The sequence below is a fragment of the Alnus glutinosa genome, chromosome 4, assembly GCF_958979055.1.
Source record: "Alnus glutinosa chromosome 4, dhAlnGlut1.1, whole genome shotgun sequence".
Taxonomy (NCBI): Eukaryota; Viridiplantae; Streptophyta; class Magnoliopsida; order Fagales; family Betulaceae; genus Alnus; species Alnus glutinosa.
Genome location: NC_084889.1, coordinates 8402667 through 8428011, shown reverse-complemented (window position 1 = coordinate 8428011; position 25345 = coordinate 8402667). Strand labels below are relative to the sequence as shown.

General features: G+C 35.0%; 2 protein-coding genes across 2 annotated transcripts; both read left to right on the top strand.

Moving 5' to 3' along the window:
- Positions 1 to 326: 326 nt before the first annotated feature.
- Positions 327 to 25345, top strand: LOC133866098 (phenylcoumaran benzylic ether reductase Betv6-like). Its single transcript, XM_062302656.1, has 4 exons — positions 327 to 473; positions 4110 to 4170; positions 4346 to 4549; positions 25035 to 25345. Exons 1-4 carry the CDS (start codon positions 327 to 329, stop codon positions 25202 to 25204), a joined length of 582 nt encoding a protein of 193 aa, XP_062158640.1. The 3' UTR covers positions 25205 to 25345.
- On the top strand, positions 17586 to 20902 carry LOC133866574 (phenylcoumaran benzylic ether reductase Betv6). Its single transcript, XM_062303134.1, has 5 exons — positions 17586 to 17853; positions 17960 to 18094; positions 19653 to 19890; positions 20203 to 20406; positions 20568 to 20902. The coding sequence occupies exons 1-5, from the start codon at positions 17671 to 17673 to the stop codon at positions 20732 to 20734; spliced, it is 927 nt and encodes a 308-aa protein (XP_062159118.1). The 5' UTR covers positions 17586 to 17670; the 3' UTR covers positions 20735 to 20902.

Sequence of the window (25345 nt, the reverse complement as noted above, 5' to 3'; positions counted from 1 at the left end):
CGCCTCTGCCTATGCGGTTAGCGGTTATTTATAATCGCTTTTGAAAGCAGTTATACGGTTATAGGCAGTTAGCAGTTTTAAAGTGGTTATAAATGTTCGTTTGTACATCCCTAGTTGCCATGTATAGATGAGCCTCTCAAGGAGTTTGAAGTTGTTTCCTACTTTTTGGCTAGGTTGAGTATCGATTATATATGACCCATTGGTCACTTTTTTCACCACTCGTATTTACCCTATTTCACTGGACAATCTTTATGGGCATCTTTTGACCCATGAGCAGCGGATTGAGCTCCACAATATTGCTTTGGATCTGTCTTCTTCCAGCGTCCATGTGGCCTAACGTCACCCCTCATCCTCCAACAATAACTCACGTGGTTCTTCTCATGTTGGACGTGGGAGAAGGTTGTTCTCCTCACAACAATCAATTCTCTCATTCTAATTCCAGCAATTGGTCTGTGTGCCAAATTTGTGGTAAGGTGGGTCATTCTGTTGTGAAGTACTACAACCGATTTAATCATTCATTTTAAGGTGATTCTCAGAGTCCAGTTGCTTATTTTAATTCCCCTCATGTGGCTTTTGATTCCTTTTGGTATCATGATACAAGCTCCACCCATCACTTGACAAATGGTCTCTCCAACCTAAACATTCGTGCGGATGAGTATACGGGCATAAGGCATTGATCAAGTCAGAGTTGGTAATGGGCAAGGTTGCAAATATCACACAATGGTCTTGCTTCTATTTGATCTCATAGTCAAAATTTCTCCTTAAAATCTCTATTTCAAGTCCCTAAAATTCAAAAGAACTTGATTTTGGTTAAAAAATCAAGGGACTCATCAATGATTAATTCTAGCCGCACAAACAGTGCTGGTCGCCGTCCATTTCTGTCCATTAAACCCAACTTTTAATTTGGATCGCACAAAGATTTGGAAATATCTTGACCTTCTGGAAGATACGAAGTCGATCGATCGAAAATTTTGTGCTCTGAGAATCGATCGATCGCATCTGGACCGATCGAAGTTGAGTTGACAGAAAGTCGATCGATCGAATTATTAGTTGTACAAATAATCGATCGATCGAAATGCCTTGGACGATTTTTATCTTTTCAGGATCAGCCTTGAACTCTGGAAATGACCAAATTGCCCTTGATGTATTTTCAGGTCTAATTCAAGTGTTTTGAATTAGATTTCAATTAAGACCTGAAAATAAGACAAAACAATAAACCACAACAAAATGTTATATATACAACAAGAACTAGGTATAACAAATGCAAGTTAATGGGTCTTGAATCGAATAATTCAAGACTTATCACACCCCAATCATAATCATCATATCAGGTAACAGGTATGTCGAGTTGGTAGGATGAGAGATACATAGTTCAATTGGCTGGAGATTGCGCCTCATGAAGCGGAGGTCACTAGTTCGATTCCCCCCTTCCCCCTCTTGTGTGGACATGTCAAAAAAAAAAAAAAAAAGATACATAGAATAAGGATAAACTATGCTATGTAATCCAAAATTAGATTAAACATTCAAAGATAAGATGCTCTCTAAACAATTTAAATAATGGGCTCATTTCCACTAAATGCCACGATAGAGGTCCACTACTCTCTCACTTCATCGTCATTCATTAACTCAATTTTATAATATTGTTTTGAAAAAATTGCACTATTAGTTTTTGTGGTTAGTCTAAATTACAAATCACTCTCTTTGGTATCAAAATTAATTTAGAAATCTTTGTGGTTGACTTAATTTACAAATCGTTCATTGGAGTCAAATTCTGTTAAAAATTTTGACAGATTTCGTTAAGTATAACATCAACACCAATAAGATGGCGACACTTGTCAATCTTAATAAAAAAATACAAATCTATAAAAACATAAATAAATAAAACTTAAAAAAATATTATTATTTTTTTTAAGAAGAAAAAAAAATTTTGAAAAGAAAAAAAGGGCAATCACCCCCAAAAGCATATGGCCACCCCTAGATGCCTTTGGGGGTGGTATGAAGAAAAAATATTCTTATTAATAAACTACCCTCAGGGTTCGGGGGTAGCCTGAAGAACCCCTAATTAAAACCAGATAATCGGTAATCTCAACTGGCCCAATTTTTCGATTATTCGATTAGCAGTTGTTTACGATTATTAGCGGTTAATAACCACCTCGTTTGTACACCTCTAGTTGAGAGTACTACATTAGTATTATGTGATAGTCGTGAAAAAAAAAAAAAAATGTGATTTTTATGATTTCTCTTACTTTTTTAGACATTTGATATGTAAATAATGCTACGTATCATGCACACAAACATCTAACATATGTATCACAAAATTTACGTATGTGATAGGTTCTAGCAGTTATTGTTAAAAAAAAAAAAAAAAAAAAAAAAAAAAAAAAAAAAAAAAGGAAAAAAAGAAAAGAAAAAAAAGGCTACTAAACCTTGTTACTCTAATTTTGTAAAATATTTTTGAAATGTTTATATAGTATATGGTATTAATCTTTATATCGAGTTCCGATCCTGAAAATATTTTTCAAAAGCAATAAAATATGAAAATAATTCATCTTGTCCTATACGCTACCTGTCGCAGTTTAACAATTAATGAGGTCTTTAGGTGACTTTCTTTAATAAGCCAATCTTATAACATTTTGACTTTGAACTTTGAAGGAGAAGAAAGACTTGCGTTCCATTGGACTGACATCAATGAACCTTGTCATATTAACGGCTAGGTTCCCCCTTCCCCCTTATTGTCTGCATTGATGGTGATGGATCCATTCGTCTTTGATGGCGCCTAAAAGTACTCAATTTTTTATTTTTTTATATATTTAATTGGATCACTAAATATTTAAATTTAATGATTACCGATGTGATTATGATGTCGATTTATAAATTTTCGTAAGGTTTAATAGGTTAATAATTAAATAATTAAATAAAATTTTAAATATCGTAACAACGTAATGTAAATTAATATGTTAATTTGTAAGAGATTATAATAACTAAAGATCGTTATGCTCCGCCCATTTTTGCATGGAGAAAAACTAATTACAAATGGCTAGTAATAAATTCTTACAAAACAAATCAGTTTAATAAAGTGAAATGTATTTTTTATTTTTATAAATATTATTAAAAATTTATATGATTCTCATACGTTATTAGATATATGAGACATTCTTATACTGATTTATAAGAATTGGCCAAGCTTATTGGATGTGTTTGAATATCTGCTGCATGTATATGTACGTTATATCTGTTGCATTATCGATCTTACGTGGAGACTTGCTTAACAATTTAACGCCGCTTAGGACGTAACCGGCATTAATTTATACGAGAAGAGGCATTAGCTGTTATTGGTTCAGCTGGTTTGGCAGTTTTTGTATCAGTAACTGTAGTTGTTCTGCTGTTTATGTTAAGAGAGAGACAACAAAAAGCAACCAAAGCCACAGGGGTTGAAGATGACGGAGCTAGCCAATAACTGACCAACGATAATCGAAGGAAAATGTCTTTGTTGAAAATCTCAGACAAGCAATAGATCTTGACGCCGTTGTAAAAGCGACTTTGAAGTATTCGAATAAACTCATTATTGGCACTTTCAGCACAGTTTACAAGATTTTCTGGGGAGAGAGGGATTCTGTCGAGAGAGATTTTCCGGGGAGATCTTGTAGAAATTCCGTCGAGAGAAATTATCCGGCGAGAAGAACAAAGAGAGAGAGGGGAGAGGGAGAGGTCCAAATGTTTGGGATTCTCCTCCCAAAAATTGTAGCAAGTTTTCTAATGAACGGTCAAGACTAAAAAATTTGAGAATTTCAAATTTAAAAAGATTTTGAAGGAATTTTGATCTGTTTAAAATGACATAAAATTTAATACCTCTAACAGTTTAAAACAGCATTAAATTTAATGTCGTTTTCAACCGAAAGCGGCATTAAATACATAAAATATATATATATATATCTATTCCCAAAAAACTAACCATTCCAAGAATTAGCAAATAATAAGAACAAAATTTCTCTCATATAAATCCACAGCAATCTTAATAGAATAACTAAAACAAGACCCAGAAAGTACCTGATTTTTGGCAGCAATATCTTTTCCACTACCTGGAACTGGCCTAACTTGTGTTGGCACAGCCAGGAGTCACCGCTCCTCCTAGAGAGAAAGTCACTATCTTCGGAGATGGGAATGTCAAGGGTAACCAACATTCATCTCTTTTAAGCTCGATCTCCACCAATTCTTTTGAGCATTTTGCGTTAGGAAGAGGATTAGTGAAATGGAGTGGATCCATTTTATGGTCTAACACGTTTTTGTTGCCACATAATGAACATGTTATCATTGTTTGATTTTTTTTTTTTTTTTTTCCTTGCAGCTATTTTTAACACAGAATACGACATAGGAACCTACACGATCAAAGCGGTGGATGACCCAAGAACATTGAATAAGATAGTCTACCTCAGGCCTCCCAAGAACATTTACTCATACAATGAGCTTGTTGCCCTTTGGGAGAAAAAGATTGGCAAAACCCTTAAGAAAATCTATGTTCCAGAGGAGAAAATTTTGAAGGACATCCAAGGTCAGTGGAAAAACCCTTCCTGATATCTAATTAATACAGTTGATCTTAAAAAGTGTTATGATTTTGACTGTTTTGTGTTTTGAATTGTTTGTTAATCCTGATACTTCATTGCAGAGTCCCCAATTCCAATGAACGTGATATTAGCAATCTACCACTCAGTCTTAGTGATGGGAGACCACACCAACTTCGAGATTGAGGCATCCTTTGGAGTGGAGGCTTCCGAGCTATACCCAGATGTCAAATACACCGCAGTGGAAGAATACCTTCACCAGTTTGTTTGAGAAAATGAACCCCATGCATCCATGCCAACTCGTTTATATTACTATCATAAATAATCTTAGTTGGTGTGGGTGACTTTATGCCAGGAGTGTTTCTACCTTTTCTCAACCCAATATATATGCTAGCTAGCTTCTTGTTTGCAACCTTTTTACTCAATACTCCTCTGCATTATTGAGACATCTGAAGATACATAACGTACAATAGCATTTCCTCTATAAATCTTTCTCTTTAATTCTATAGCATTTACTCTGCAACGTTAGAGAGTGAATGATGAAAGGTTTGTAAGCTGTGTAACGATTAGCTTTTAGCATTTACTTTCCAACGTTTGTAACGTTTTGTATTTATATTTGTAGCTTTGTAAATCTTCTATAAATATAAATAGACACCCATTGTTCAAGTGGACTTCTTACACCACAATAACATTGTTGTCATTATATATATGATATCAGAGCCTAGTAAGACTCATGTCATTTGTCTCCATGGCTTTCACACAATCAAACTCTTCCACTCTCACCTCTGGTTCTAGCCTCACCCCACTTGCCGCTGTCAATCACCATATCAGTCTCAAACTATCCCGTGAGTCGTGACAATTATTTACTCTGGCATTTTTTGATGGTCTCATTCCTTGAAGGATATCAGCTTTTTGGGCATGCATGTTGATGGTTCTATTTCGTGTCCTCCAGAGTCTATTTCTTCATCCAATACCTCTGGCACCTCTTATTCCCCTATTTTAGTTCCCAATCTTAATCCTGACTATCAAACTTGGTTTTACCAAAACAAACTCATATTGAGTGCCATCATGTCTACCATATCTAGAGTGAAGCTATTTTTGTCCATGTGGACTGTTCTCATGATGTCTGGATTACATTAGAGAAAATTTTCTCCTTTCAATCTAAAGCCTGCATCATGCAGACCCGGTATCAACTTGCTACCCTTAAGAAGGGTGCTTCCTCGCTGATTACTTTCAAAAGGCCCAGACCTTAGCTCATATGTTAGCAGCCATAAATGAGCCAATCAAGGAGTCAGAAGTTGTCTCCTACTTCTTCGCTAGGTTGAGTACCGATTATGACCCATTAGTCACTTCGATCTATCACCACTCATATTGACCTTATTTATTGGGACGATCTTTATTGGCATCTTTTGACCCATGAGTAGCGGATTGAGTTCTGTTAACAAAATTTCTGGAGTTGATGACTTGAAATTCCGGGTTGACACGGTGTATCGCAGCCCACAAGGTTGGTGAGAATCAAGTAAGGGTTCTTCAAGTTTTCTGCAAAACAAAAGGGGTCGTCGGGGTGTCCCGGCAACGCCTCCTCCAACGATCAAGTTAGAATTGGTGAAGAAGTCTCGTTGGAAAGAAGAAGTGCATATATATTTAGAAGAAGAAGATACCTCCTTTTTATATCAGAAAAACCTTTTATATGTCTACCCCTCTTAGATATCCTTCACGTCAACATTTATTACCTGAAGATGCCTTTCCTTTTCTTAATTAATTTGAGCCCGTGAACCCAGGCGTTTATGCCGGCTCATCCCTACTTTCTCTGATCGGCGGCGTATGATTATCGATTAATAAGACAAAAATATTGATTAGAGAGAAGTCTCCCACTTCATTCAAATAGCTCTGCTCGTAGCTGTAGACTCCAGCTCATCTCTCTACCATTTCGATTTCTGGCGGGAAATTCCTTAACAAGTTCCACAGTATTTCTTTGGATCTATCTTCTTCCAGCGTCCATGTGGCCTAACGTCACCCCTCATCCTCCATCAACAACTCATGTGGTTCGCGTGGTTCTTCTCATGCTGGACATGGGAGAAGGTTGTTCTCCTTACAGCAGTCAATTCTCTCATTCTAATTCCAGGAATCGGCCTGTGTGCCAAATTTGTGGTAAGGTGGGTCATTCTATTGTTAAGTACTACAATCGATTTAATCATTTATATTTAAGGTCGTTCTCAGGGTCCAGCTGTTTATTTTAGTGCCCTTCATGTGGCTTTTGATCCCTCAGGGTGTCATAATATGAGCTCCACCCATCACTTGACGAATGGTATCTATCTCCAACCTCAACATTCATGCAGCTGAGTATACGGGCATAAGGCATTAATCAAATCAGAGTTGGTAATGTGCAAGGTTTGCAAATATCACACACTGGTCTTGCTTCTATGCCATCTCATAGTCAAAATTTCTCCTTAAAATCTCTACTTCCTAAAAAATTCAAAAGAACTTGGTTTTGGTTAATAAATTTACTAGGGAAGGGACTATATTTATAAGATTGCAAATGCAGTGACAGAGACGTAGGGGAGATGCTGTATTTATAGGGGAAGAAGAGTGGTTCGAGTGAATAAGATTGGGTGAGTATGATTTTATCTTTCAGACACGTTCGAATGTTTGTATCGTACTTCAAAAATTTGTAAAAACAACACGTCGAACGTTCATCAGGAGCGTCGAACATTCTCAAAGAGGATAAGAATAAGGGCTGCGTTAGGGAGGGCAACCATTGAACGTTCTGGTGATGGTTATCGAACGTTCGTGCTAGGGTTTCTTCGAACGTTCCAATTAAGATAGTGATTATTCGAGGTGAATAACAAATTTTAAAAGAATATATATTTTGTTGAAAATTAATTAAGAGTAATTGGGTTAATTCTAATTCATTTTAATTTTATAAAATATTGATATTAAATTTATGAGGGGCATTACAGTGTCCCACAGAGCTCGACCTTGACCACCTTTGCGCTATGACGAAGAGGTGGTGTCGTCCAATTGGACGTGGTTCCATTGGCCACCTATTGAGAGTAATTCTAGCCGTCTAACTAATGTCTAACTTATGTCCAACTCTGCTGACGTGGCACCACGCCACGTCAGCCATCATTTAAAAAAAAAAAAAAAAAATTTCAAAATCAGCGTGAAAACGATTTCAGTATACCTATACCCATTTCACCATTTTCCCCCCAAACCCATTTTCCCCCCAAATCTCTTCCTCCCTCAACCCCATCTACCGCCACCCACGACCACCACCACCGTCGAACACCCACGAGCCCTCCATCAGTACGAACGTACAGCAGCACGTCGGCTCCATCTCCGGATCCAGCTCCATCTCCATCTCGACCGGTGCGGTGGGTCCAGCTCCATCTCCATCTCCGGATCTCCGTGAAGCTCCACCGTTTGTTCTCCATCTCCAGGTAACACTCTCATCGTTGGAAAAGATCAGACAATTAGGTTCGTTGTAATCGTCATTTTCTGTTTGCTTGACTGGAAAACCCAGGAAAAAGAAAAGAAAAATTTCCTACAAAATAGTTCCTTTCTTTCCCCTGTTTACTAGGCATTTACTGTCTGCAGTTAAAAACAACACATCCAAAAAACTCTTACCTGGCCCTGGGGATATCAGGATTCCTCTGGGATTCATCCTATAAAAATGGCAGAGAGAGTAACGGATATGATTATGCTCCTTAGAAAAATTACACAAGACATGCTAAGTGAGATATGCTCCATATAAATTGTTCACGGCCCAAAATACCATCATGTAGATAAGCAAACAACAATATCAGTCCTTACCTTTTCAAGTCCTCCACTGTTATTTCATCATTCCGGTAAACTTCAAAGTAACATCCTGTCTCTCCCACATACTTCAGAATGAACAAAAAGGTATTAGACTAATAGTTTCTTTTTTCTAAATACAATCAATAAAAGATAGTACGAGAATTATATAGCAAATTGTTTACAAAGAAGTAACTTTACACTATAACTGACTTTTCATAATGTAAACTCCCATTCCCATGAAAAGAAAAAGCAGAAAAGCCTCTACAATATTAACAAGTACTTCAACTTGTTCAGAAGAGCGAGAATGGATTAGCTGATTATGCAGATAAGTGAAAGGATATGGGACTAGTTAACTATTTTTTTTTTGTAACTTTACAAAGGAATTTATAACTAATTTCAAGTGAAGCAACAAATTAGAGATTGAGGTCCTTTTCTTTTTCTCCTTTACTTTTTCTCTTGCCTGTTATTCGTCCTCTATTATCTTGCCTGTTATTCGTCCTCTTTTTCTCCTTTACTTTTTTTTTTTTTTTTTTTTTTTGTGTTTTCCAATATATTTTTTTTTAAATCGCCATTTATTTGTTCAATTATCTTTTGTTCATCTAAAGTGACATCACAGGGTTTCATCTAGTTTCTGACCAACCAAAGAATGCGAATGATCATGATGGTTTTATTATGAATGAGGTGAATGATGAGGGGTCGAGTTTGTTTTGAAGTTTTGTTGGCTTTGTGTTATGGGTTCTGTTTGTTGGGTATGGTGAGTCCATTTGATTGATGAAACTCTATATTGGGAAGAGGATTTGGTGTATGTGTGGTTGACTCTAAACTGAAGGATTGGTTGTTAAATAGGCAGTAATAAACATATACAATTGATTATCTTCATTTATATAATATGGCTTTCATTTTGGTTTAATTTCATCGTTGCTAACTCATAGATGGACTTGTCACCGTTGGTATTGGGGAATACATGCGAAGATGATCATTCGTTGACACAACTTCCAATTGATAATGTTTTGCCCCTTGAAATTGACTCTCAAAATGGTATGTTAGGCGTTTCATTATTCCTTTAATCTTGCTTCAAATATTAGTTAATGATATTATTCATAGTTGTTTCATTTTAACTTTGTTTTATTCGTTTTGATATATTTGGAAATGAAATTGTATATGATGTAGAGTCAGAAGATAATGATGTCAATTGCAAGAACGATAAGAAGCATATAAAGTTGCGTGTAATAGACGGTACTAATGCTTGTAAACAGTATATAGGTAAGAAGTTTCTTTTTTTGGAAACAATGCTTGTGAAAATGGACAGTAACTAATGCTTGTTAACAATATTTAATACAAATATTAAGAAGGGTAAGACGCTTTAACCATGGAATGTGAAAATGGCTAGTGCTTTGTGTGAATAAGGGCAAACTTATCATCCAAGACAGTTTGGAGTTTTGGTTTTAAGATTAGCTTCAGGATTTCAGTTACTGCTATATATAGGATATACTAAAAGTGGTACCATAACTATTATTTTCTATTTGCTTTCTAGGTTGCTAAGTTTTAATTCTAATTTTTCAGATGAAGCTGCTAGAGCTTTGCACCATGCTACAGCAGTCTCAGTTATAAGGTGTACCCCAGATTCCTTCGAGGATGCATAGGCTGAGAAATACATGTCAAGCGTACCGAAGAGATTCCAAGATCTGAGATATGATGTTTCATCTTGAGATGTAATTAGGGTACTAGCCTTTAACTGAAGGCTTCAAACACAATTGTTAAGTCAACAAAGGACAACTGTATGTGCATGGATCTCTATTTTGCGAGGATAGGTAGAATGTGTCCTTTATCTTTTTGTGCAATGTGATAAGAAGAGTTAAAAAAAAAATCATGCTTTTCAAAATTGGCTTTATTTCTTGGATATTATCTTTCTCTAGGTTGACAATTCGAGGGAGATATAAATCTTTTTGCCTGGTTAATTTACTTAAAATATGCCAAGCATCTTAGCAACAATGAAATGATGCAAATTTATATCGATTTTGGTTTCTACTCTTATGTGAAAATGCTGTTCTGAATTTCTACCAAAAAATTAAAAAAATCAGTTGATTTGTTATTCTAATGTGTTATCAAAGGGATTAGGTCAAGTTGACCAGATATCGAGTAGTGACAGAAATTTTTGATTCAATTTTAAGCCATAGATTAGGACTTCCACATTTTATTCAAGCCATTTTGGAAAGAAATACTTTAAGAATCTACATGCCCAAAGAGTTGTGCTTCACATGATACACCTAATAAGAGCAAAATAAAAATTTTAAAAGACAGGTATCTCCATGGTCTGTCATTGATCTCAAACAAGACATTTAGCATTCTTTTCTAGTGCCTTCTTTATAAAGTTCAGCATCAACTTAAAAACATTCAATTTTGCAAAAGTAGATAAAAAGTGTGATGACTTAATGGGAGGCCGCAAGGCAACAGCTACAGGCTTAATCCAAAAAGTGAGATGACCATAAAATACTCAAAAATAACATTAGCCGAAGTCCTTTATATTTGTATGAATCTCCAGCTACAGGCTTATGCATAACTCCCACCACCACTCTTTTAACTTTAGAAAATAACACTGCCCCCAGAATCCAAGGCATCTTCCAAATTCTACTTTTCCTGCACAAAGCCACATCAACAAGCCAATTAGGCAATTACTGGACTATCAAATTCAAATTGGACGACGTAAAATTGGCCTAAAAAAATGATTTCAAATTAACAAATAAAGCATGTGATTCCAAGCTCCCTAGAAAATATAACTACCATTCTCAAGATCATAGTTTACAATACATAACGTGAAGCTAAATTTCTAAAACAAATTGACATGACTACACCAACTTCACTCGAGAGAGGTAAACATGTTTTGGTGCAACTTTTCTGGATGGCAAGACAAGCTTAATGCTGGTTTAATGGGTAATTAACACATCAAACTTCTTTTCCCTGCTCAAAATAATGTGGTAAAAATGGAAATTAAAATAGTTCAATCCTAAACAATCACTGTGGAAATGCTGGAAGTTGCATTCATCTTCAGTGAGTGCTCAGGGACATAGGCAAGACCTGTTATGCCAGAAAGTAAATTTCCATAAGAACTTCAGCGCTTGTGGTTAGCTTTTTGGATTAACATTTGAGGAGAACTATCATAAAAGTACAGCCGTTTCTAGGTAGCAACAGTAAGAAGTAATAATCAAGTTACAGAAAGTAAGCTTCCATAAGAACTTCAGCGCTTGTGGTTAGTTTTTTGGATTAACATTTGAGGATAACCATCAGAAAAGTACAACCGTTTCAAGGGAGCAACAGGACATAGTAAAATGCTTTGATCACATACAGATAAATGTCCCTACGTGATAATGACCAATTTCAGAATAAATGTCCCTGCGTGTAATTTTGTCAAACAATTGGACTGCCCATCAACAGAGGAAATAAGAGAATGACACAGTGAATAAGAGAAGCAAATGACTGAATGAGCAAGCACCATCAACAAAGGAAATAAGAGAACAAACTTCCATGAATAATCGGGCTAACACAGTGAATGTTCACCGGCCAGCTATATTTGAAATATATTTTTTGAACTAATATCTGCATATGCCCAACAACATTAGAGCCACATAAATCATATCAGCTTTTAGGAAGAAAAATTTAAGATATCAAAGCTGATTTCAATCAGACCCATCGTAACTAGATGATACATTAAATAAATAGAGAAAAGCCTCATGGAAAATAGGACTAGCAGATTCATACCCAAAAAGGAAAAACCAGAAAACAAGATAAGCAATGCAAACATATGATATCTCACCCAAAAACAACTAAAAAACTGGATCTGGAGAGAAAATCAAAAGGAATAACCGAAAAAAAAAAACTAAGAAAACCATAAGGTGGATGGGCTCGTCGGCGGTGGTGGTGGTTCGGCTGGGGTTGCTCGTGGCGGTTCGGTGGTTGGGTTGTCGGATCGTCAGAGCCGAACCGGAGATGGAGAACGCACAGTGGAGCTGGCCGGAGATCCGGAGATGGAGATGGAGCTGGACCACTGGTCGAGATGAAGCAAATGGCCGGAGATTGGGAGATGCTGCTGTACGTCCGTATCGATGGCGGGCTCGTGGGTGTTCGACGGTGGTGGTGGTCGTGGGTGGCGGTAGATGGGTTGAGGGAGGAGATGGAGAGAGGGAGAGAGGGAGGAAGAGATTTGGGGGGAAAATGACGAAATGGGTATACTGAAATCGTTTTCACGCTTATTTTGAATTTTTTTTTTTTTTTTAAATGATGGATGACGTGGCAAGGTGCCACATCGGCAAAGTTGGACATAAGTTGGACATTAGTTAGACGGATAGAATTACTCACCTATTGAAATGTTGAGAAGGTCTGGCGGCCCAAAGCTCAGATAATCAACAGGCTATGATCCAACTGTCCAAGTGCACCCATGCTATGCTTCAGCGCTCAACAACTGATTCTTGGTGAACCGCCTACCCATGTCATGCATATATCCCTTCCCAACAAATTTAGGAATGAAATCTTCACGCCAATAACAAATGATTGGCAGTAATTGTTAAAACCCTAAAAAAGGAGGACGGGACGACGACCTATAGAAAGAAAGATAGTGCACTCAGTACTCCAATACGCCCATTTTGCCTTAACAAAACTCTGCTAAAATTCTCTCCATATACACTAACTGACGGATCTAGCCACGATGAACTCCTCTAATATTCTCTCATCTTCCCTGCAAAGTCTTTCACCGGTGAATAGCCTGCGGACAATGTAATAATTAAATGAATTGAGTTCGAACTAAGCCCAGGTAATCCAAAATTCGATTAAACATTCAGAGATAAGGTGCTCTCTAAACAATTCAAACAATTAATGGGCTCATTTCCACTAAATGCCAGGCCACGATAGAAGTCCACTACCCTCTCACTTCATCGTGATTCATGATCAACTCAATTTTGTAATTTTTTTTTTTTTTTTGCCAGTTGCCACTACCAATTAGATCCTAAGAGTCAATTTGGTATTGCAATTTCATATATTAAAAGTGCAGTTTTAAAATGTAGACGAATTTACATTTTTAAATCGTAGATAAAGTAATTTTAATTTTTTTCAAACATTTAATTGTGTTTTTAAATTATATGCTTTAAAATTTCTATTTTTAAATTATGCAAATCCAAATAGACCCAATTAATGTTCAACTTCTTTGTCAATCATTCCAATTGATGGATAATAAATCTGTCTATTATACCTTTATTTAAATGATATATATATATTGTACGTACTTTTCTCTAATTGCAAGAATATTGTACGTTCTCACTATTTTACCATCATCTCAATATTTTGTTAGGATTTTGATGCGGCGTGGCATAGTCAGAAGCAAAATCTGCAAGTACAGCAATTCACAATCATCTTATAAATCCTATAAAACTCTAATTTTTTTTTTTGAAGGAAAATTGAAGAAAACCCACTCTAGGGTATTCTTATTAATAAACTAAGAAAATAACATGAACTTTGGTGGCCAAACCGTTCTTAATTCTGCTTAATTAAAAAGTTAGGAGCACAGTTCTAAATAAAATTACAAAAATAGCCCTTTTGCAAAGTCGCCCGAGTGAATGTTCAACGAACATCAAGACGACTTTCTGTACCATATTTTCAAACTTTTATTGATAATCCGTTTTAATCTAGTAAACATTAGAATTGAAAAATTATCGTCAAATTAAAAGTTGTAGCCCTTTGAAATGTTTATATGACAATAAAAATTTAAAATTAGTAAATTTATAATAAAAATATGATATGATGAAGTTAAAAATAATAATAATAATAATAATAATAATAATAATAAAAATTGAGAACCTTGAATGCACTTTATTCTTCTTCTTATCATCTCTGCTTTTTTCCTTTCATGACTTCTTTTCCAAGCACTCAATTGCAGGAGATAAAAGATAATCACGATTTCTTGAGTTCTACACTAAAATCATGGTGTCTCCTCCTTCAAAAATAGATTATAGATAGAGAGACCCCACTTTCTTTTAGTAATTCTGCTACCTCTTGGCCGACCCATCAAACTGGGGTCGGGATTTTCTATAATTAATAATTCATGTTATTATTCCTGTTTCTTTTTCTTTGGGTCGGAATTTGTGAGAGGTTCGAGCAGGGGTTCACTAGATTGGGCAGATAAGAATTTTTTACAATTTCTAACAAATTTTCGATTCCAAAGTTATGAAATTCATGCCGCTCCTTATATCGAACAACTTGAAAAAAATGTTATCTATTTATTAAAAATGTGACATATTATCGAGACAGTCAAAAAAAATTTATTTTCAAATGGTTGCTGCTTAACTTTTGCAGAGATTCTTTTTCTTCTTCGTAAAACTAAAAGACAATTTTTGGTTTAAAACTTTTATACAATATAAAGAGAATATACTCTATCAATTCTTATCCGTAACATACCACATTTTTAATATGTGGCATTTTCTAAACCGTTTAATGCAATGAATGGTTTGAATTTCATAATTTTAAAATCTATAATTTCTTTGAAATTCTAGGAAATCTTAGTCCTAGGTGGACTCACTGCTCAGACAAGAGAGCCCCCTCTCACCGCTCTTATATAATTTCTCATGTCCCTTTCTTTTTGGACATGAAAGTGAAAGAAATCTATGTCTATAAAACTTTCCTTAAGAGTACTTGAGCTCATCTAACATGATAAGTACATGTTATACACCTTGTGAATGACTTTACATTAAGATTGAGTAATGCTATTCTTCATATTCATTTTATGTTGGTTAATGTGTTGTGTTTTAAGTAATTTTTCATGTAAATTACTTGAAGAAAAGGAAAGTCACTTTTTAAAACACATTATGTCGATCTGTGTGAAATGAGTGTGATAAATAAAAGTGAAAAGTACCATTGCTTTTACAATAATGAATGTGATCTTTGTCAAGTCGAAATCATAATATTTATCTAGAAAATTGGATATAAATATTTAAAAACATATTTCCTAGCAATTGATTTATGATTAAATTTTTAAGCATTTATGCAAAATTATGCTTTACGCGTATTATAAAATATATTTCAATATATGAGATAATTAAAGAAATAGATTATAAAAATATATTAATTCTAGCACACATTTTTTTGTTACACGGTGCCTATGAGATAGTAGATTTCTTTTCAGTACTTTGTACATGAGATAGGAAATAAGATTAGAGATATGGTCTTTTGTCACCTCAAAACACAATTCTTAATCACCTTACGGCCTTACCCATGTGGCAAGATGGTCCCCTAATTAGCTTTAAGGTTTTTCTTTTTCTCTAAAAAAAAAATAAAAAAAGTCAAAATAAAAATTATCACGTGGGCAAAAATAGTCAGGAGTTGTATTGTTGGGTTGCAATGTATTATATCTCATAAAATTAAAACTTTAATGACCTATAATTGGCATCTATGCCAAAAAAAAATAGGTAGTATTCACAAAGTTAGCATAAAAAAGAAAAGAAAACTTACTAAATATATGTCAAACTTTAAGAAGCTTTTAGAACAAAATTCAATTGGTTTAGAGCGCGCACGCAGTTTTTTGCCGTTTAAACCATTTTTGTGTCAATTTTAACGGGTAGGTGCTATCATGATAACGTTTAGATAGAGTAAGCCGCGGTAAATCGTAGAAAAAGACTAAAAAGAAGACTTAACCTACCATGATTTTTCAAAAGAAATAAAGTATGAAAATAATTCATCTTGTCCTATATGCTACCTGTCGCAGTTTAACAGCGAGGTCTTTAATGTAATTTTCTTTAAGCCATCAATGAACCTTGCCACATAAACGGCTAGGTTCCCCCCCTCCCCACCAAACGTAGAAACGCAATGAACCCCACCATGAAAACGACCAGGTTCATCATGCATATACATTTCTAGAAGACCTATTCAATCGCTCCGAATAAAGAAAAATAAAATAAAATGACCTATTAAATCGGTCAATATATGTTCGCTGGGAGGGCACCTACTTGAATGATCAGAAATATAGGGGCACTAAAAAGTCTTATCCTTTACCTAACCCCTCCCCCTTTAGCATGGAACTAATTAGGGTGGATTACAACTGCCTATTCATACGATCAAATTCCTCCGAGAGAAAAGGACAGCTTATCCAACCCTTTGCTCCCACATTAAGTTTTCAAAAATAATGTTTTGACAAAATACTAAATAACAATTAATTTCTTATCTCCAATAATTACAACGGTCCAAATTGAAGGTGATTGATCCATTCCTATTTGGTTGTCACTAAATAATTAAATTTGATGGTTACTTACATGATTATCATGCCAATTTACAGATTTATGCGACACTTCATATGTTAATAATTAAATTTAATTTTAGTTTAAGAGTGTCACGTAAACTGTTACGTTAGTTATTTTTAAAAGATTATAATATATATTGTTATGCTCAAAGCATTTTTGGTATTGACTAAGAGTAATGACTTATACCAAACTTTTATCTAATTTTATTGATAAGACATTGTCAATTGACATTTGTATGTTTTTTTTTTTTTTTTTTTGAAAAATACACATAATTCTCTCAAACTATCACCGTATTGTCAATGTTCCCTCAAACTATTAATTGTGTCAATCTCCCCCTAAACTACTAAAAAATGTCAATGTGTTCTCTAATGACAAAAATACCCTTCATAAAAATATTAATATTTTAAAAAAAACTAAAAAATCATTAAAAAATTCTAAAATAACAAAAAGTTAATATTTAAAAAAAAACTAAAAAATCCTTTGTTTTTTTAATTTTGTTTATATAATTTTCAGTTATTCTTTTTAAAATTTACATTCTTTTTTAGTATTTTTAATTTTTATTTTTTTTAAAAAAAAAATCATTTTTTATTTTATTTTTTAGTTTTAAATTTTTTGAATTTATAAGGTTATTTTTGTCTTTTAATTGGTCTTTGAGAAGCATTAACATGTTTTAGTTTGAAGAAGGACATTGATACGGTTATTAATTTGGAGGGCATATTAATAATTGCGTAATAGTTAAAGGAGGATATTTGTAATTTTTTTTTATTATTATTAATCAAACACAAATCTAAGAACTAATTTTGTAATATCACTTTTGAGATAATCGTGGGCGTAACATGATAACATCACTATTTGGTATTTGTTTAAGGGGCCAATCAATTTTGTACCAACAAGAAGGCTATTATAGTAACTTTACACACTCCTTTCATCCATAAATAGTGCTCCCCCTGCTTCAGGTATCAGAACAGAGCTTCACATTTCCTTGTCCCCTTCACCATTTGTTGGATAATTATTCTCCTTCTGCCAAAAGTTTCAAGATGGCTCACAAAAGCAAGATTTTGTTCATCGGAGGCACCGGCTACATCGGAAAATTCATCGTGGAAGCAAGTGCAAAGTCTGGCCATCCCACCTTTGCTCTGGTCAGAGAGAGTACGGTCTCTGATCCCGTTAAGGGAAAACTCGTCGAGCACTTCAAGAGCTTAGGCGTTACTTTGCTCCATGTACGTACATCAATTTTCTGTGTTTGTGTTTTGTGTTTTGCCGGCTAAAATTTGCTCCGGTCAAAGAGAGTGTGATGGTGTGAATTAATGTGGGTTTTTTTTACAGGGAGATCTCTACGACCATGCGAGTTTGGTAAAGGCGATTAAGCATGTGGACGTGGTGATATCGACGGTAGGCCACCTACAGTTAGCTGATCAGGTCAAGATTATTGCCGCCATTAAAGAGGCTGGTAACGTTAAGGTTGGTGTTTTTAAACTGCTCCAACTTTGGCCTATTTGTTTTATTATTATTATTTTTTATTGACCGAACATATTTGATTAACTTGCCAATAAATAAATAAATTATAGGTTCTAGCCTCTAGGAGTAATAATTGTACTTCATGCTCCCCACTCTTTCCCATAGATGATCAAAATTTCGTTTTGATATATCTAACTGTATAAAAATATAGTCATGCCGAACTAAATTTAGAAAAAATTTCACTTATAAAGATAATTCTTGATGTTTCATAATTTTTTTGTAATTAACAAGTTAATTTTTTTAAAGTGTTAATTTAGAATATTTATTTTTTAATTTCAATCGCTCGATAAAATTTTTCGTTAAACTTTATCGAAACTCTCAAAATAATTTTATATTTTTTTGAACTCTTTTTGTTTAACATTCGAGCACGAGTATTTTTTAAATTCCGTTAAATTCTGACATACTTAAATTTTTGTAATTTTTTAATTTTTTTTTCTTAAAAAATTCTTGTGTCATTTAAGTTTTATTTTTCTTTACTTTTGTAATTAAGTATTCAAACTTTAAAAAATATCAATTAAAGTATTAATCTTTCAATTTTTTTCATTTTTACCCTCGCTAGAATATTTTGTAAAATTTTTTAAAATTTCCAAAATATCATAGGCTTGCAACATATGCAATCTCCATGATTTTTCCTGACCAACACACTTGTATAGAAATTCCCAGCATAATGAATAATAACTGATGAGGACGGGTGAAAATTTCCGTTTGGACCCCACCTCCACTATGACTTAAAAGAAGGAAAATACATCCAGTTTTGGCGTGAAGAATCCGTCCGATGCCGGTGCCCCCACACCAGATGTCACGTCTACACCCACCGCACCAACTCCAATTTGGTGGAGCTCTGTCATGATGAGCACATCCAGTTTTTGGCTTTGTTTTATAACATATTTTAATTAATTTGTTCTTTTTTTCTAAAAAAATGAAAACATTAATGAAAAGTTCAAAACACAAATTATTCACAAAATACTCAAAATTATTTTTACTTTTATATCATATTAATATGTTTTTTTTTTAAAAAAAAAAAAAAACAAAAAGCATCATATAAAAAAATATTAACAAACAGAGCCAAAAAGATATATGGCGGTTTAAGAAAAAAAAGACTTGTTTTGTAGAAAGGGTGGTGATCTGAGGATTGAGGCATGGCATGAGCACATGCCATTCTTCACAATTGTAAGGTCTTGCAATTTCAAGAATTGAGGCCTCTCGATTTATCATTTGAGGGGTGGTCAATCTTAAATTTCTAATAATTTTGCTTTCAGAATTGCTAATAATTGTAGCGATAAATGTAAGTCTTTATGTAACTCATATGTCGTAGTAGATATCAAGAAACCTGCCTATCTACTCGGTCAATAAATTAGTGGGAATCTAGATATGTCAACCGCCCCAAAGATAATTGCTTTGGATCACTTTCATAAGGTCTGATTATATGATATAAATCTTGAATTTCTTTGATATGATATTTGCGTTATTTTAGTAATATTTTCGGTGGGCTGTTATGCAGAGATTCTTCCCTTCGGAGTTCGGAAACGACGTGGACCGTGTGCATGCTGTTGAGCCAGCAAAGACTGCATTTGCTACCAAGGTTGAAATCCGCCGCAAGATTGAGGCTGAAGGCATCCCCTACACTTACGTGTCATCCAACTACTTCGCCGGATATTTTCTCCCTACGTTGGCACAGCCAGGACTCACTTCTCCTCCTAGAGATAAAATCACTATCTTCGGAGATGGACATGTCAAGGGTAACTATCATTTATTTCTTTTGAGCATTTTGTATTAGGAAGAGGATCAGTGAACTAGAGCGGATCTGTTTTATGGTTCAAATTAATCTAACGGTGCATATGTTGTCACATGATGAATATATTGCCACGTCATTTGAAACTGATACCATATTCCCAGTTAGATACAACAAAAGTAAAATGAATTCTCTCTATTTGCTGAAATTGGAAATTTCACACTTTGCGAGAGGTTTGAAGAGGTGAAATTGAATGAGCCGAGGCAGTAGTAAATGCGGTGAAAAATGTGTCACGGTTTGATTTTTTTTTTCCTTGCAGCTATTTTTAACAAGGAAGACGACATAGGAACCTACACGATCAGAACTGTGGATGACCCAAGGACACTGAATAAAATAGTCTACCTCAGGCCTCCCAAGAACATTTACTCATTCAATGAGCTTGTTGCCCTTTGGGAGAAAAAGATTGGCAAAACCCTTGAGAAAACCTATGTCTCAGAGGAGAAAATTTTGAAGGACATCCAAGGTCAGTGGGAAAACCCTTCCTGATTTCTAGCCAATACAATTGATCTAAAAAAAGTATTATGATTTTAACTGTTTTGTGTTTTGAATTGTTTGTTAATGTCTTGGTTTTAAGAAGAGAAAACAACAGACAAACATTTTTTTAATCTTGATAATTTGTTGCAGAGGCCCCAATTCCAATCAACGTGATATTAGCAATCAACCACTCAGTCTTTGTGAAGGGAGACCACACCAACTTCGAGATTGAGGCATCTTTTGGAGTAGAAGCCTCCGAGCTATACCCAGATGTCAAGTACACGACAGTGGAAGAATACCTTCAACAGTTTGTTTGAGCAAATGAACCCCCCATGGCCCCATGCATGCCAGCTTGTTTATATTATTATTATCATAAATAATCCTAGTTGCTGCGAGGGACTTTATGCGAGTGAGTGTTTGTAATTGTACCTTTTCTCAATCTAATATATATATATATATATATATATATGCGTTCATGCTTGCAACCTTTTTACTCGTACTCCTCTGCATCTCTCTTGGCACATGCATTCCAGCTCTCATATATCTTCTTACATCAATAAAATAAAGTGTTTAATTATAATTTGTTTCAAAAGTTTAAGCTTGAGATAGATATAAGGAGAGTATGAAACTAATATAGAAACCCTATTTTCTAACAAAAAGGACAAGAGAGGTCGGTTTAATCAATTAAAAACCTATGATACGAACGGATCTTTGAATTTGCAAGAGAGATTTTTGGCCTTCGAGGCTAAAATGGCCATTGTGGAATGCGAGATGGTTTTGGCTTGCGGCCTTAATAAATTTCACTAGGGCTAACAAGTTGTATGGCCAGAGCATTAGCAGTAGATTTTTAAATTTTATTTTTTAAATGTAGAGAAAATTCAAAAAACTTAATTTCCAATTGAGCATCTCTCTATTTGGGCCCAAAAGGGCCCATAAAGAGAGAGAGAGAGAGAGAGAGAGAGAGGTCTTCTGTGTGAGGTAAGTGATCTAGCACGTTTGGGATCCGGATTAACGCTTGAAACTTGAATCGCTATTCCCGTGAAATTGTAATGGAATTCATTTGGTTGCTTTTTATTAGCTTGAGGAATAACAATTTGACGAGAAGAATAGAATCATTGAATAAGATTCTTTCTATTTTAAGTCAAATAGAGAAGAATTATTTTATCATCAAAATTTTATTATACTTCATCTATCGATTATTCGATTTATATGATGTCAAGTGATGAATATGTTAAATCTCATGTGATGAATACAAGTGATGAATATACACCGTTAGATAGAACAAAATAAAATTTTAATCATAAAATAACTCATTTACATTTTACTTGAAATAAGAAAATTCTTTGTCATCATATCACAATGAAACCATGGCAACCCATATGTTATATGGTAAATTAATGTTATTCATTTTTTTTTTAATGGATCTCTTATATTCCAATATATAAAGGGCCGTTGTCGTTCAAAGTTATACATACTACATATAGGGTTAAATGCTCCACAGGTACTTATGGTTTGGATCAAAATCAAATAACAGACCCGGTTTCGAAAAGTGTCACGACAGGTACCTTGTCTTTATGAAAAAACCCAATTGGTACTTTTGTTTGGATTCCATCCAAATTTTTAACGGCAGGCCACGTCACCCCCACCAAAATATTGACACATGTCTCGAATCCTATGTGGAGGTGTATCACAAGTGATACCCATGCTTTTATTGCCACGTAGACGAAAAAATTATTAAAAAATTACCTTTTTCACTAAACAAAAAATGAAAAAAAAAAAAAAAATTATGAGAAAATTATTGGGGGTGACAACCTTGTGGGTGGTTTCAGCCACCCCCGATTAACTTGAAGATGGGTTCGGCCACCCCAAATCGATCGGTCTCCACCCTCATGGCCCTTAGGGGTGGCTGAACCACCCCAAAGGGCCAACCATCAAACCAAAAAAAAAAAAAAAATCCTCTAGCCTTTTGGGGGTGGCTCGGCCACCCCCAAGGGTCATGAGGGTGGGTTCAGCCACATCAGATCGGCCGGTCTGGGTGGCCGAACCCAATCCCATGACCCTTAGAGTGGTTTGGCCACCCTCAAAAGGCCAAAGTAATTTTTTTTTTTTAAGGGTTGGTCCTTAGTGGTGGCAAGCCACCTCAGACCCGCTAGTCTAGAGTGACTAAACCCACCCCCAGGCTAAACAGGGGTGGCCAAGCCACACCTAAGACAATTGGGGATGATTTCTACTAACCGTATCCGCATCCGTATATGCGGATACGGTTAGTAAAAAATCATTATCCATTTTGAAATTATCCCTTAAATTTAAAAACTTTCAATTTCAACTATTAAACTTCTAATTTGACGAAATATCTCATTCCATTAAGGTTTGACATTAAATCATTACGAGAAATGATTGAGGAGAGACTTTTAACCGTCCCTTCTCACTCCCTTTTTAATAAAAAAAATTAAATTTTTTATTAAAAATGGGTGAGGGGGACGGTCCCCCCTCAATCATTACATATGCCTTAAAAATGACAAAAATGCCTTCATTAATTTTTTGTTTATTTAATAAAAAAGAAAAAATTGAGAGTCTCTAACTCGTGGGTCAACGAACAAACTCATACCATGGGTCACCAGACCATGGGGTCAATACTATCAATTCAAATATTGATACATCCTTAGGTCACGGACCTTGGCGTCAATACTATCAATTAAATTATTAATTTTTTCCTAGAAAATAAATAAAGTATTTAATATATATGTCAAATGGATCAAGCAAATATGCCAGAAAAATTAGAGTAAAAATGTGATTTTTAGCATTTCTTAACACCTATGTAAGACATAAAAATAAAAAATAAAATAAAAAACACCCATGTTCCACATTGAGAAGACGAGGAGTAGCCCACATGGAATAGGCGGTTTATAAAATAGTCATGAGTGCTAAGTCTCATTTTGCCAAATTACTATATAATTATATTAGACTTTATAAAAAATTCTAAAAAAATTTTAAATTAATTAATCTTTTTTAGATGATAACACAAATGTGACCACCTTTGTTCTGGTCAGAGAGAGTACGGTCTCTGATCCCGTAAAGGGAAAACTCGTCGAGAACTTCAAGAGCTTAGGCGTCACTTTGCTCCATGTACGTGCATCAATTTCTGTTTGTGTTTTGTGTTTTGCCGGATGGCGGTTACATCGGAAAGTTTGCTCCGGTCGTCAGAGAGAGTACGATGGTGTGAATTAATGTGGGAATTTTTCAGGGAGATCTCTATGACCATGCGAGTTTGGTAAAGGCGATTAAACATGTGGACGTGGTGATCTCGACTGTAGGCACCTTGCAGCTAGCAGATCAGGTCAATATTATTGCCGCCATTAAAGAGGCTGGTAATGTTAAGGTTGGTTGTCTTTACACTGCTCAAACTTTGGCCTATTTGTTTATTATTTTTTTTTTTATTGACTGAGCATATTTGATAAATGAAAAAAAACTCTATGGAAAAGTTTGTGATTATATGATATTTGCGTAACGTGAGTAATATTTTCGGTGGGGTATTATGCAGAGGTTCTTCCCATCGGAATTCGGAAACGACGTGGACCGTGTGCATGCTGTTGAGCCAGCAAAGAGTGTAGTTTTTGGTGCCAAGGCTGAAATCCGCCGCAAGATCGAGGCTGAAGGCATCCCCTACACTAACGTGGCAAACAACTGCTTCGCTGGATTTTATCTCGTTACGTTGGCCCAGCCAAAACTCACCGCTCCCCCTAGAGAGAAAGTCATGATCTTCGGAGATGGAAATGCCAAGGATAACTAACATTCATTTAATTTCTTTTACGCTCCCGAGCAGTTCTTCTTTTGAGCATTTTGCATTAGAAAGACGATCAGTGAAATGGGGAGATCCATTAATTCAGGATTTGGGTGGCAAAATTGAAAAACAAAATTGAGGGACAAAATTAAAAGAAATAAAAACTTTAGGGATAAAATTTTAATTTTTAAATTTTTTATAGGAAAAACATGGTAGCTTTGGAGGGCCAAGCCCCAATGTAACTCTGTCCCTAAATGCATTTATTGTCACATGAAAAATATATTGTTACGTCATTTAAAATTAACACCGTATACCAGGTTAGATGTAAATTTTAGATCCTTTCTATTTGTACTTTGTAAGAGGTTTGAGGAGGTGAAATTGATCAATGAGATCAGTTGTAAATATGGTGAAAAATTAATGTGTCACTGTTTGTTTGTGTTTTTTTTTACTTGCAGCTATTTTTAACGCGGAAGACGACATAGGAACCTACACGATCAGAGCTGTGGATGACCCAAGAACACTGAATAAGATAGTCTACCTCGGGCCTCCCAAGAACATTTACTCATACAATGAGCTTGTTGCCCTTTGGGAGAAAAAGATTGGCTAAACCCTTGAGAAAATCTATGTTCCAGAGGAGAAAATTTTGAAGGACATCCAAGGTAAGTGCGAAAACCCTTCCTGATTTCTAGCTATTAATACAGTTAATCTAAAAAAGTGTTCTGATTTTAACTGTTTTGTGTTTTGCGTTGTTTGTTAATGTTTTTATTTTTAAGAACATAAAACAAAAGACAAATGAAGTACTCGACATGATTTTGAATCTTGATACTTTGTTGCAGAGTCTCCAATTCCAATGAACATGATATTAGCAATCTACCACTCAGTCTTTGTAGAGGGGGATCAGACCAACTTCGAGATTAGGCATCCTTTGGAGTGGAGGCCTACGAGCTATATATACCCAGATGTCAAATACACCACAGTGGAAGAATACCTTCACCAGTTTGTTTGAGAAAATGAACCCCCAAGCATGCCAGCTTGTTTATATTATCATTATCATAAATAATCTTAGTTGTTGTAACTTTATAAGAGGAGTGTTTGTACCTTTTCTCAATCCAATATCTATGCTTCATGCTTGCAACCTTTTTAGTCA